The sequence below is a fragment of the Cloeon dipterum genome, chromosome 4, assembly GCF_949628265.1.
Source record: "Cloeon dipterum chromosome 4, ieCloDipt1.1, whole genome shotgun sequence".
Classification (NCBI taxonomy): domain Eukaryota; kingdom Metazoa; phylum Arthropoda; class Insecta; order Ephemeroptera; family Baetidae; genus Cloeon; species Cloeon dipterum.
In genome coordinates this window covers 32301288-32314970 of record NC_088789.1, presented here as the reverse complement: position 1 = coordinate 32314970, position 13683 = coordinate 32301288, and the positions used below count along the sequence as shown (strand labels likewise).

Here is a 13683-nt window from a genome sequence, read left to right as displayed (position 1 = left end):
CCAAATTGGCCATTTTCTCGCCTCCTCGCACCGAGGTCTTTAATTGAAACGCCAGATATTTGTACGTAAAACCAAAAGTAAAGGCGCGAAATCCTTCCCGTTGATCTATGTAGGCATTTAAAGTGTCTAAGTTATTAAGAGCCGTATTTGAGAATGAAGGATATTAATTATAAAATTATTAATTAGAGTAAATTTTTTTTGTTTTCCTAAATTTTTATTCAAACTTTCATTGCTGAAAACTGTCTTATTTGAGTCTCGGTGTTTTGGAGGAAATGTAATGGCAGCGTGTTTTGTCTGCTGAATTCGAGATGGGTAATTATGAGTAATGGCTGGTAATGGGCATGATGTGACTGGGCATCAATGCCGGCCGGGGGCGAGCAGCAGAAGCAGAGCGGGTGCGAGAGTGAATTTTTAATTCAGGCCAGAATTTCCCCGAGGAAATCACCGAGGGCAGCAGAGCTGCTGCTCATTTGGCTAAACGCGCTCGTGTGTGCCGCGCGGCGCCGCGCCACGCCACACGCCGGCCGGCCAAAAATGAAAGTCGACCCGATGATTTATTTACAAGGAAATGCAAGTCACTCTCTGCAAAGCCCAAGGAAAAAGCAGCTTAAAATTCCGCAGAGTGCGGCGAATTTCACACTCAATAAAGCCGGCAGAATGTGCAATAATCTGGTGAGCAGCTCCATAAATATTCCGGCCGCGCCGCAGCCGCCGCCACGCGCACATGCCATTAAAATAAATTAACCCCCCGCCGGCCGTGCTTGCTTTCTATTAATTAAACTTTGCCTTTAAATGAGAAAAATCTTACTCCTCCTCGACCCACAGCCCGAAAACTGCTTTTTCGCTTAATTTCATTCATCTTCGCGTTTTATTTTATTATGCAAAATGTTAACCGTCTCTCCCTGCTTTTATTTTATACAGCAAACACAAAGAGTATTACAGAAATATTTAATAGATGATTTAAAAAAAATGTCAAAGCAATAAAATCCTTCGCTTCTATTCACAAAGAACATTTTCTGAATTTTTCTGCTGTTCATAACAAAATTATTCTGAAAATGCGAGAGAAGGGTAAGAATTCCGTTCTTTTCACTTTTCTCTATTTTTCTGCTTTATCTCCTGGTGAATACTTCCAGTTTGTTCATTCTCATTCGAGTGTCGGAATTGGGAGGTTGAAGACCACACATCTCGAAATTAGACGAACCGAATTCCAATTCTTGTTGAGCTTGTAAGTTTTCACTCTATTATGTTTAAAAAATTAAAAAATTTTCTTTATAGACCGAAAGAAAGGCCAGCCATTTTATAGATTTTCGTGAATCAGGCAGCAGAGGAGAGTGAATTCGGGTAAGAAATTTTAAATTTTTTGTTTCTATATAAAATATTTATTATTTTAATTAGTAATCAACCCTGGAGAACAATTTCTTACGGAAAAAAGAAGGAGAAGATTCAGAGAAAGTGAAAATCTAAAATCGGCTCTGCATATCATGAGAAAAAGGATTTAATTCTAAACGCCAATTAACATGTAAGATCGATAGCACACAAAAAAGCAGTAATGTGTGAAAACTACTATTGTGTTTCTCATTTTCACAGAGTTGAAGAAAAGCAAAATATGTCTAGAGAGCGGAAAACATTGCAATGCAGCTTTTGTGAACAGAAGATAACGACCGACAATTACAGAAAACACATTCTTAAGGTCCATAAGGAATACCCTGAAAAATGTTCTGGTCGTGGATGCTATGATTACTTCAAAACACCCGAAGACTTGAAAATCCACTTTGACTCTGTCCATAAAGCAGAAGAAGAATCCAAAAAATTTAAATGCGGAACATGCAGTTTCTCATTTAAAACCAAGGACCAGTTGACAACACACATCGGTGTCAAACACGGAACAGAAAATCTCGAATGTGATTTTTGCAAGAAATGGTTTCGCTCCAGGACGGCTATAAGGAACCACATGTATCGTTGTGTCATTAAGAGGCGGTGCACAATTTGTGAATTAGACGTGACTGTTGGGACATACAGAAGTCGGCATTTGTTGGAGACGAACTGCCAGCGTTGCAAAGAGAAGTTCAAGTGCTCGGGACTCTATCAAGAGCATCTGGATCATTGCTTACAAACTCCGTTCAGGTGTGACGTTTGCCACAAAACCTTTATGTTTAAATGTCACTTGAACAGACACTTGAAACGCAGAGGAGGAAAGTGCCAAAAATCGAAGCTTTTGAAGGAACAGGAAAATCGCCGGGTGAAAAGAAATCCGAGATCCGCCAACGTCCAGCATTCAAAGGTTGAAGCCGCGAAGAAAAGCAAAAGCGGAAAGAGCCAAAAATCGACGATTTCGAAGGATACCTGTTCCTTGAAAAGAAATTTGAGATCAAAAATCCTTTCGAAGGTCGAGGCTGCGAAGAAGGAGGAGGTCTGCTTGAAACACTGCGCGCATTGCTCAGCCAGTTTCCGCCGTTTCAGAGATTTGAAGGAGCACCTTTTGAGCGCCCACGATTTGATCGGGTTCAAATTCGGGTGTGCGACGTGCGGCAACAAGTTTTTGTACAAACAGCATCTGCTGGAACACGTGCGAGTGGCGCACATGGAGCAGTGCGACGTTTGCCAAAAATGGTTCTCTCGAAATTGCAGAAATTTGCACATGAAGTACAACCATCCTAACTTATTCAACAGGCGTGTAACTCGATCCATGAAATGAACTTTTTCCAAGCCCGCGAGATTTTGAACTTACATTTAGTGGACTACTAAAAATGACTGTAGGATTTTGATTCGGAAATAAATTATCTTCAATTGGCGTCTCTTCTTTTAATTTAACAATCAATCACTTGAAAAATCGATTAAATTTTTTTAGATAATGCAATAAAATTTATTAATTGACCAGCTGCATAAACCCTTAGTTATTGAAGCCACCAACAGATGGCGCAACCACAAAGTTTCTTAAAAATTTTGTTTTAAGCGTTTTTAAGGAATGTCCGCTGCGATTTCAGACTCAATCTAGCTATTTTGCTTTTTTTAATTAATTTCCTTTTTTTTGACGTGCTGAAAACCAAAATCGGTTCAGCCATTCGCCGTAGAAACGTCGGAAAATATTTTTTTATTTCAAAAAATAGTTTTTCACGATTCTACGGCGATTGGCTGAACCGATTTATGTTTTCAGCACGTCAAAAAAAAAGCAAATTAATTGAAGATTGCACAATAGCTAGATTGAGTCTGAAATCGCAGCGGAAGTGCCTTAAAATCGAAAGTCTACGGTGGCGCCATCTGTTAATTGGCGGCTTCGAACACTTAGGGTTTATGCAACTATTGAATTAAATTAATTTTTACTACCTAAACGATTGCACTCTGTTCTGTTAATAACCATTGTTTCATTTCCGACTGTAGGACTTAGTGTTCGAACTTCGAAGTCGCCACCAGGTGGCGCCACCGTATTTTTCCGTAATAAATCAAATTTTAAGGCACTTCCACTGCGATTTCAGACTCCATCCTGCCACTTGTGCGTTCTTCACTTAATATTCTTTCTTTTGACGAGCTGAAAACCAAAATCAGTCCAGATATTCGCTCTAGAAATGCAGGAAAATATTTTACAGTTCAAAAAACGGTGATTTGGGTCAATAAATTTTGGTTTTCATCTCTTAAAAAGAAAACACTAAGTGAAAAATGAACAGTTTCAGGATTGAGTCAACAATCACAGCGAAAAGAGCTTTAAAATTAATTTTATTACAAAAAAAATACTATGGCGCCATCTGCTGGCGGCTGCGAACACTATAAAGGCTTATACAACTCTGGAGAATTATGAAGGATTTTAAGAAAATTCGAGACCAGATTAGAACACAGCCCCCCGAAAACTGCTTTTTCGCTTAATTTCATTCATCTTATACGCGTTTTATTTTATTATGCAAAATATTAACCGTCTCTCCCTGCTTTTATTATATGCAGCGACAGCAAAGAGTATTACAGAAATTTAATAGATGATTTTAAAAAAATGGCAAAGCAATAAAATTCTTTGCTTCTGATATAATGTTATGTTGGCACGCCACTAGTTGGCAGCCCTGCCGTAAATAAAAGTTTAGTTTAACAATGATGCTGAATAAGGGAAAACACTCGTTTAATTTTTCCTCCCTATTACGCCTAAAATCATAGTAAGTAAAAGTATTAGTCTGGACGTCCGACGAAGGAATCCAGACAACAGCGGCGAATCTCTCGAATAAGACTAGCAGCCGCTGTGTATCAGCTTCTATTCACAAAGAACATTTTCTGAATTTTTCTGCTGTATATAACAAAGTATTCTGAAAATGCGAGAGAAGGGTAAGAATTCCGCTCTTTTTATTTTTCTCTCTTTTTCTTCTTTATCTCCAAGCGAATACTTCCAGTTTGTTCATTCTCATTCGAGTGTCGGAATTGGGAGGTTGAAGACCACACATCTCGAAATAAAACGAACCGAATTCCAGTTCTTGTTGAGCTTGTAAGTTTTCACTCTATTAAATGTTTAAAAAATTAAAAAATTTTCTTTATAGATTAAAAGAAAGGCCAGCCATTTTATAGATTTTCGTGAATCAGGCAGCAGAGGAGAGTGAATTCGCGTAAGAAATTTTAAATTTAACGTTTCTATGTGAAATATTTATTATTTTAATTAGTAATCAAGCCTGGAGAAAAATTTCTGAAGGAAAAAAGAAGGAGAAGATTCAGAGAAATTAAAAATCTAAAATCGGCTCTGCATATCATAAGAAAAAGGATTTAATTCTAAACACTAATTAACATGTAAGATTGACACACAAAAACGCAGTAATGTGTGAAAATTACTATTGTGTTTCTCATTTTCACAGAGTTGAAGAAAAGAAGAATATGCCTAGGGAGCGGAAAACATTGCAATGCAGCTTTTGTGAACAGAAGATAAAGACCAACAATTACAGAAGACACATTGGTGATGTCCATAAGGAATACTCTGAAAAATGTTCTGTTCGTGGATGCTATGGTTACTTCAAAACACCCGGAGAGTTGAAAAACCACTTTGACTCTGTTCATAGAGCAGAAGAAGAATCCCGAAAATTTAAATGCGGAAGATGCAATTCCTCATTTAAAACCAAGAGCAATTTGACAGAACACATCGATATCAAGCACGGAACAGAAAATCTTGAATGTGATATTTGCAAGAAATGGTTTGGCTCCAGGACGGCCATAAGGAAACACACGTATGATTGTGTCATTAAGAGGCGGTGTAGATTTTGCAGATCAAAAGTGACTGTCCGGAAATACAGAGATGGGCACTTGTTGGAGACGAACTGCCAGCGCTGCAAAGAGAAGTTCAAGTGCTCGGGACACTATCAAAAGCATCTGAAGCTTTGCAAACAAACTCCGTTCAAGTGTGACGTTTGCCTCAGAATCTTCATTAAAAAATCTGATTTAGATCGACACTTGAAAAGCAGAGGAGGAAAGTGCCAAAAATCGAAGCTTTTGAAAGAACAGGAAAATCGCCGGGTGAAAATAAATTCGAGATCCACCAACGTCCATTCAAAGGTTGAAGCCGCGAAGAAAAGCAAGAGAGGAAAGAGCCAAAAATCGACAATTTCGAAGGATTCCTGTTCCTTGAAAAGAAATTTGAGATCAAAAATCCATTCGAAGGTCGAGGCTGCGAAGAAGGAGGAGGTCTGCTTGAAACACTGCGCGCATTGCTCAGCCAGTTTCCGCCGTTTCAGAGATTTGAAGGCGCACCTTTTGAGCGCCCACGATTTGATCGGCTTCAAATTCGGGTGTGCGACGTGCGGCAACAAGTTTTTGTACAAACAGCATCTCGTGGAACACGTGCGAGTGGCGCACATGGAGCAGTGCGACGTTTGCCAAAAATGGTTCTCTCGAAATTGCAGAGATTTGCACATGAAGTACAACCATCCCAAATTATTCAAGAGGCGTGTAACTCGATCCGTGATCATCGGAGATTAAATAAACAAATGAACTTTTTCCAAGCCCGCGAGATTTTGAACTTACATTTAGTGGACTACTAAAAATGAGTGTAGGATTTTGATTCGGAAATAAATCATCTTCAATTGGCGTCTCTTCTTTTAATTTAACAATCAATCACTTGAAAAGTCGATAAAATTTCGTAGTTAGTGCAATGAAACTTATTAATTAAATTAATTTTTACTGCCTAAACGATTGCACCCTGTGCTGGAAATAACCGTTGTTTCATTTCCGACTGTAAGATTTAGTGTTCGAAGTCGCCACCGTATTTTTCCGTAATAAATTAAATTTTGAGGCATTTCCACTGCGATTTCAGACTCAATCCTGCCACTTGTGCGTTCTTCAATTAATATGCTTTCTTTTGACGAGCTGAAAACCAAAATCAGTCCAGGTATTCGCTGTAGAAATGCTGGAAAATATTTTACAGTTCAAAAAACGGTGATTTGGGTCGATAAATTTTTGTTTTCATCTCTTAAAAAGAAAACACTAAGTGAAAAATGCACAGTGTCAGGATAGAGTCAATAATCACAGCGAAAAGAGCTTTAAAATTAAATTTATTACAAAAGTATACTATGGTGCCATCTGCTGGCGGCTGCGAACACTAGTGACTATTGACTCTAATTACGCTTGGTAGCGAGCGCAGAATGACTGGTAATTACAATACCTCCGCAATTTTTACCTCTAATTGCACAGAATTCGATTTTACAGGAGCAACAAAAAACCGGTTTATTAATATCCTCTTAAAGTTAGACAAATGGTAATTGGTATTATGAATCTACATTATCATCCGGTTATTTTCATATGTCTTACCGATTATCTATTGGCCCGTTTCTGTTGCCTATTCTCACTCAAACATGGCAACATCTGTGGTAGCTTTATTTTTTAATTCGTTACCACGTAATAATGCAGACTTCCACGCACGAATTTTAGTTGTAATGAACAATAATGTCGTGGAATATTATTTGAGGGATAAAGGACCTACTGTGATGGTGAATTATCAAGCCCTCAGGTTCGATAAGTGACGACGCATTTGCCCAAATTTCGTTCATTAAAAGACTTACCAAAACAGCTCTTCTTGAGTCACAAAAAAAAAAATACCTGAACACTTTACTGAGTCCACACCATATGTATTATGCTCAGAAAAAAATATTTCAGCTTTCAAAACATTCCAAGGAAGTATTTTTTCGATTTTATATATTATATGTTCCTAATTGGTGCGTTAAAATTATTTTCCATTCTTTCATATTTTTCCAATTGTTTCATTCAAAAATTTTCAATTATTGAGGACTCAGTATGATCGAAAAAATGGCTTTCCAAAATTTGCGGGTTTTAGGGGCCTTCAAATGTCAAAATCTGGGAATTTTGAGTACTTCATAACTTTGCTCAGGGTGGTCCTAGAACAAAAATTAAAAAACCCGTAAGCTCGTCTAAACAAGGCAAACAACTTTTATATTGACCTCAAAATGGTAGGCCAAAGGTCAAGGTCATAAAAATTTATTTTTTGATTTCGAACTCTAATTTGAAAATGAAAGATATCAAGTTTTTTATTTCCTTCATAGCCATTTTGTAGAGAACAAAAAATTAAGTTTGGAATGTTAAAATTTGGAATGGCAATTTGCCTCATTTTTTAATAAAAAATGAAAACTTCAAAAATCTTGTTTTTCGAGGTTGCTAAAAATCGTTGATCGACTAAATCTCGACTTGTAATCATCCGATTTTGAAAAACCGACTACCGTTAGACTCGTCTTGACATCCCCAAGTGCACGAAAGGGGTATGAGACCCACCAACCCCCTACCCCCTTTTAATTCCCTCAATAACGGGAAATTTAGCATTTTTTGTCCGTTTCAACACCTTAGCATGACGTTGACGAGTAATTGTCTTCTTCAAACCAATTCAGTTACTTAGTTCCATCAAAGACGAGTCAAACGAAACTAATTTTTTGTAAATAGAACCACCACAACCGGAGATTCGGGTGCACAAAGTTTTTTTTATCGAGATGGATGCAATAAAATGTTTGATGAGCACCTAATCTCGAATTCTGCACTAAAAATCTCGTCGCAATTATAAAATAAACAGCACACCACTCAACATGCCCTAACATCCATTTCGGGATTAAAGGGTGCAATCCCATTAAACACCTAATACAAACCCCATCCCGAGCGCGTTTATTTTTGTATCCATTTTTGTTCGGAAAATTGTATTTTAACCACTTCCGAGACACTGACAACAGAAATGGAGACCCCAAATATCCATATTTGACTTCTAGCTTCCCAGAACCATCAACCCATTTCATTTAGTGCAGAATTCGAGATTTCGTGCTCATCAAGCATCCTATTGCATCCGCCTCGATTAAAAAAACTTTGTGCACCCGAATCTCAGGTTGTGGTGGTCCTATTTACAAAATATTAGTTCCGTTTGACTCGTCTTTGAGTGAACTAAGTAACTGAATTGGTTTGAAGAAGACAATTACTCGTCAACGTCATGCTAAGGTGTTGAAACGGACGAAAAATTCTAAATTTCACGTTATTAAGGGAGTTAAAAAAGGGGTTGGGGTTGGTAGATTCCATACCCCTTTAGTGCACTTGGGGACGTCGAGACGAGTCTAACGGTATGTGATTTTTCAAAATCGGATGATTACAAGTCGAGATTTAGTTGATCATCGTTTTTTACCAACCTCGAAAAACAAGGTTTTTCGAAGATTTCATTTTTTATTAAAAAATGAGGCAAAGTGTCATTCCAAATTTTAACATTCCAAACTTAATTTTTTGTGTTCTACATAGTGGCTACGAAAAAAATAAAAAATTTCAATATATTCATTTTCAAATTTGAGTTTAAAATCTAAAAATTAATTTTTGTGACCTTGACCTTTGACCTACCACTTTGAGGTCAATGTAAAAGTTGTTTGCCTTCTTGAGTCGAGTTATACGGTTTTTTAATTTTCGTTCTATGACTACCCTGAGCAAAGTTATGAAGTAGTCAAAATTCCCAGATTTTTTTACATTTGAACGCCCGCAAAACCCGCAAAAATGGAAAGTCAGAGTTTTCTCAACTGTTTTGTAGTTCAATTAGGGCAAAGTTCACGCAACAAAATTTTCATTAAAAACCATCGACAACAATTTGCTGTGTTCAAACTCAGCACAGAGTGTGCATGAACATCGGGAACGAAATAGATGATTTTTTTTATCTAATTGTAAACAAAAGTAATGATTCTGGATGAAGTATTGCCTTTTTAGTCCAAGAAATTAATTGGTCGTGACATTTCTCTATACTACTACACTATAGGGCAGATTGGGTAGAAATAATTGCAAGGATTACACTAGATGGCATAAAAATCTTGCTTCCCATCATCAAAACGATGTAAAATTTTGCTATGTTGTGTATAATGGATCAAAAATTCAAAATTCGCGCGAAAATGTCTTTGGTAGCGAAGTGCAATTATATAGAGGTCAAAATTGCGGAGGTATTGTAATTACCAGTCATTCTGCGCTCGCTACCAAGCGTAATTAGAGTCAATAGTCGCTACCACAGATGGCTTATACAACTCTGGAGAATAATGAAGGATTTTAAGAAAATTCGAGACCAGATTAGAACACAGCCCCCCGAAAACTGCTTTTTCGCTTAATTTCATTCATCTTATTCGCGTTTTATTTTATTATGCAAAATGTTAACCGCCACTCCCTGCTTTTATTTTATACAGCGACAGCAAAGAGTTTTAAACAAATTTCATAGATGATTTAAAAAAATGTCAAAGCAATAAATAGGGATGTGCAAAAATAGTCGATTTGGCAAAGAAATAATCGATTATTATAGTCGGAAATTCAGAGGCAAATAATCGGTTTTATAATCGGTTTCTAGTCAAATAATCTATCAAATAATCAGTTTCATATGTGGTTTCCTGCACCTATATAGGCGATAAATTATATATTTTTCTATCTATACATTTTTTTATTGCAAAATCAAAAGAAGTTCGTTAAGGATATTAAAATTTGTAACATTTTGCCGAAAACAATTTTAAATTTTCATATCACTATTAGCTCTTGTGGAATGTTTCAATCGTGTTCAAGTATATTTAGACAGTTAAAATTTAATTTAAGTTGCAGTGATAGGTCAAAATACTTAAACGAAAATAATTGTTTGAGTGAAAAAGTTGAAGTAGAACTTACAATTAACAGTCCGCTAAAGATTAAAAATATTTTTGCATTGTTGGCTGTAGCAAGTCGTTCATTTTGTTAATTGTTTTTGGAATTAATCAACTTCTAGATTGAGCAATTATGAAATCAGGTCTGTCAAACAATTAAAGTTCAGATATTGCCTAACTGCTTGACAAATTATAGAGTTTGTCAAAGAGTTTTTCGCTTGATTTTGATTCCTTTCGTCACAATCTGTCTAATTAATGGTATGTGATTTATGATCTAAATTTCTCTTCTGGTGAAATAAATTATGATTTCAAATCAAGATATTGATTAGACTCGCAATATGACTAACATGCGATCTTTTAATAGCCAATTTTCTCGAAAATTTGGAAAAAAATTAATCTTTTCTCAAATTTTGGGTAAATTTAAAAATAATTTGTTCTTTTTGTTACTTTAAGTAATTCTTGTTGTTACTCTGAGTAACAACAACTTTCTGCAACTGGTTACCTCATGCGATCCTTACAAATTATTACATTGCAAATCAATCATTGCTCACGTACATTACTGTTAAAAGATAAAAATGTTAAAATTTGATCTATTAAAGCAATCACTACTGTATATTTAAATGATTCATTGTTTAAAAATGATCTGTTTTGTAAGATTCCTTTAAAAAATTGCTTTGGCAACCTCTCTGATGCTTAAAACACTGTTTCACGTTCGCGGATTGCGTGGTTTTCGACAAAATATAGTGGAAAATAACCCCTTTTTAAGAAATCAGACAATAATCGCTTTTTTATGGGAGATAATCGAAAAATAGTCGGTTTGGATGAAATAATCGAAAATAATCGATTTCTAAAATCTGCCAAAATGCTTAAAAATTGATGATTCGTACTCATTTGATAGTCCGGACATCATAGAGGCAAAAGAAAAAAAACGAAAATCGGTTTTGCACAACCCTAGCGTTAAAATCCTTTGCTTCTATTCACAAAGAACATTTTCTGAATTTTTCTGCTGTATATAACAAAGTATTCTGAAAATGCGAGAGAAGGGTAAGAATTCCGTTCTTTTTACTTTTCTCCCTTTTTCTGCTTTATCTCCAAGCGCATACTTCCAGTTTGTTCATTCTCATTCGAGTGTCGGAATTGGGAGGTTGAAGACCACACATCTCGAAATTAGACGAACCGAATTCCAATTCTTGTTGAGCTTGTAAGTTCTCACTCTATTATATGTTTAAAAAATTGACAATTTTTCTTTATACATCAAAAGAAAGGCCAGCCATTTTATAGATTTTCGTGAATCAGGCAGCAGAGGAGAGTGAATTCACGTAAGAATTTTTAAATTTAACGTTTCTATGTGAAATATTTATTATTTTAATTAGTAATCAAGCTTGGAGAAAAATTTCTAAAGGAAAAAAGAAGGAGAAGATTAAGAGAAATTGAAAATCTAAAATCGGCTCTGCATATCATGAGAAAAAGGATTTAATTCTAAACGCCAATTAACATGTAAGGTTGACACACAAATACGCAGTTAAGGTGTGAAAATTACTATTGTGTTTCTTATTTTCACAGAGTTGAAGAAAAGAAAAATATGTCTAGAGAGCGGCAATGCAGCTTTTGTGAAGAGAAGATAAAGACCAACAATTACAGAAAACACATTGGTCGTGCCCATAAGGAATACTCTGAAAAATGTTCTGCTCGTGGATGCTATGGTTACTTCAAAACACCCGAAGACTTGAAAAACCACTTTGACTCTGTTCATAGAGCAGAAGAAGAATCCCGAAAATTTAAATGCGGAACATGCAATTCCTCTTTTAAAACCAAGAGCAATTTGACAGAACACACCAATTATAAACACGGAACAGAAAATCTCCAATGTGATTTTTGCAAGAAATGGTTTCGCTCCAGGACGGCTATAGCGAACCACATGTATGATTGTGTCATTAAGAGGCGGTGCAGTATTTGCGAATTATACGTGACTGTTAGGAGATACAGAACTCGGCACTTGTTTGAGAAGAACTGCAAGCGTTGCAAAGAGAAGTTCAAGTGCTTGGGAAGCTATCAAAAGCATCTGGATCATTGCTTACAAACTCCGTTCAGGTGTGACGTTTGCCACAAAACCTTTCTATTGAAATTTCGCTTGAACAGTCACTTGAAAAGCAGAGGAGGAAAGTGCCAAAAATCGATGATTACGAAGGAACAGGAAAATGGCCGGGCGAAAAGAAATCCGAGATCCGCCAACGTCCAGCATTCAAAGGTTGAAGCCGCGAAGAAAAGCAAAAGCGGAAAGTGCCAAAAATCGACGATTTCGAAGGATTCCTGTTCCGTGAAAAGAAGTTTGAGATCGAAATTCCATTCGAAGGTCGAGGCTGCGAAGAAGGAGGAGGTCTGCTTGAAACACTGCGCGCATTGCTCAGCCAGTTTCCGCCGTTTCAGAGATTTGAAGGAGCACCTTTTGAGCGCCCACGATTTGATCGGGTTCAAATTCGGGTGTGCGACGTGCGGCAACAAGTTTTGGTACAAACAGCATCTCGTGGAACACGTGCGAGTGGCGCACATGGAGCAGTGCGACGTTTGCCAAAAATGGTTCTCTCGAAATTGCAGAGATTTGCACATGAAGTACAACCATCCCAACTTATCCAACAGGCGTGTAACTCGATCCATGATCATCGGAGTTCAAATAAACAAATGAACTTTTTCCAAGCCCGCGAGATTTTGAACTTTTAGTGGACTACTAAAAATTAGTGTAGGATTTTGATTCGGAAATAAATCATCTTCAATTGGCGTCTCTTTTTTTAATTTAAAATTTAATCACTCGAAAAATAATAAAATTTTGTAGTTAATGCAATGATATTTATTAATTAAATTAATTTTTACTGCCTAAACGATTGCACTCTGTTTTGGAAATAACCATTGTTACATTTCCGACTGTAGGAGCAATTTCATTTTTAATACACCAGTTTATAGGCTCAAACCACCAACAGATGGCGCCACCGTATTTTTCCGTAATAAAAATAATTTTAAGGCACTTCCACTGCTATTTCAGACTCAATCCTGCCACTGTGCGTTCTTAACTTAATATGCTTTCTTTTGACGTGCTGAAAACCAAAATCAGTCCAGCAATTCGCTGTAGAAATGCAGGGAAATATTTTACAGTTTAAAAAAACGGTGATTTGGGTCAATCAATTTTGGTTTTCAGCTCTTAAAATGAAAACACTATAAGTGAAGAATGCACAGTGTCAGGATTGAGTCAATAATCACAGCGAAAAGAGCTTTAAAACTAAATTTATTACAAAAGTATACTTTGGCACCATCTGCTGGAGGCTGCAAACACTATAAAGGCTTATACAACTCTGGAGAATTATGAGGGATTTTTAAAAAATTCTTGACCAGATTAGAACATGTCTTGTCTTCATTTTTCCCATTTTCAAATCCAGTATTGAAAAGCAACAAAGAAACTCGGCTCAAACGTTTTTAATTTAATCCCATCGCGTGGCAGAGGGTGCAATCATGCGGCGAGGAATGTCCGTTCGCCGAGCTTTGCCGGCGTTCTTCCAATTGAGCGGAGAGTGATGAAGTGTGCGCCGAGCAAATAATCCAA

General features: G+C 36.7%; 1 protein-coding gene across 1 annotated transcript; it reads left to right on the top strand.

The window, feature by feature from the left end:
• Positions 1-657: 657 nt before the first annotated feature.
• Positions 658-12774, top strand: LOC135943817 (zinc finger protein 425-like). The gene is made up of 5 exons (XM_065490484.1): positions 658-672; positions 2020-2124; positions 2387-2596; positions 5617-5826; positions 12445-12774. Exons 1-5 carry the CDS (start codon positions 658-660, stop codon positions 12772-12774), a joined length of 870 nt encoding a protein of 289 aa, XP_065346556.1.
• The last annotated feature ends 909 nt before the right edge of the window (positions 12775-13683 follow it).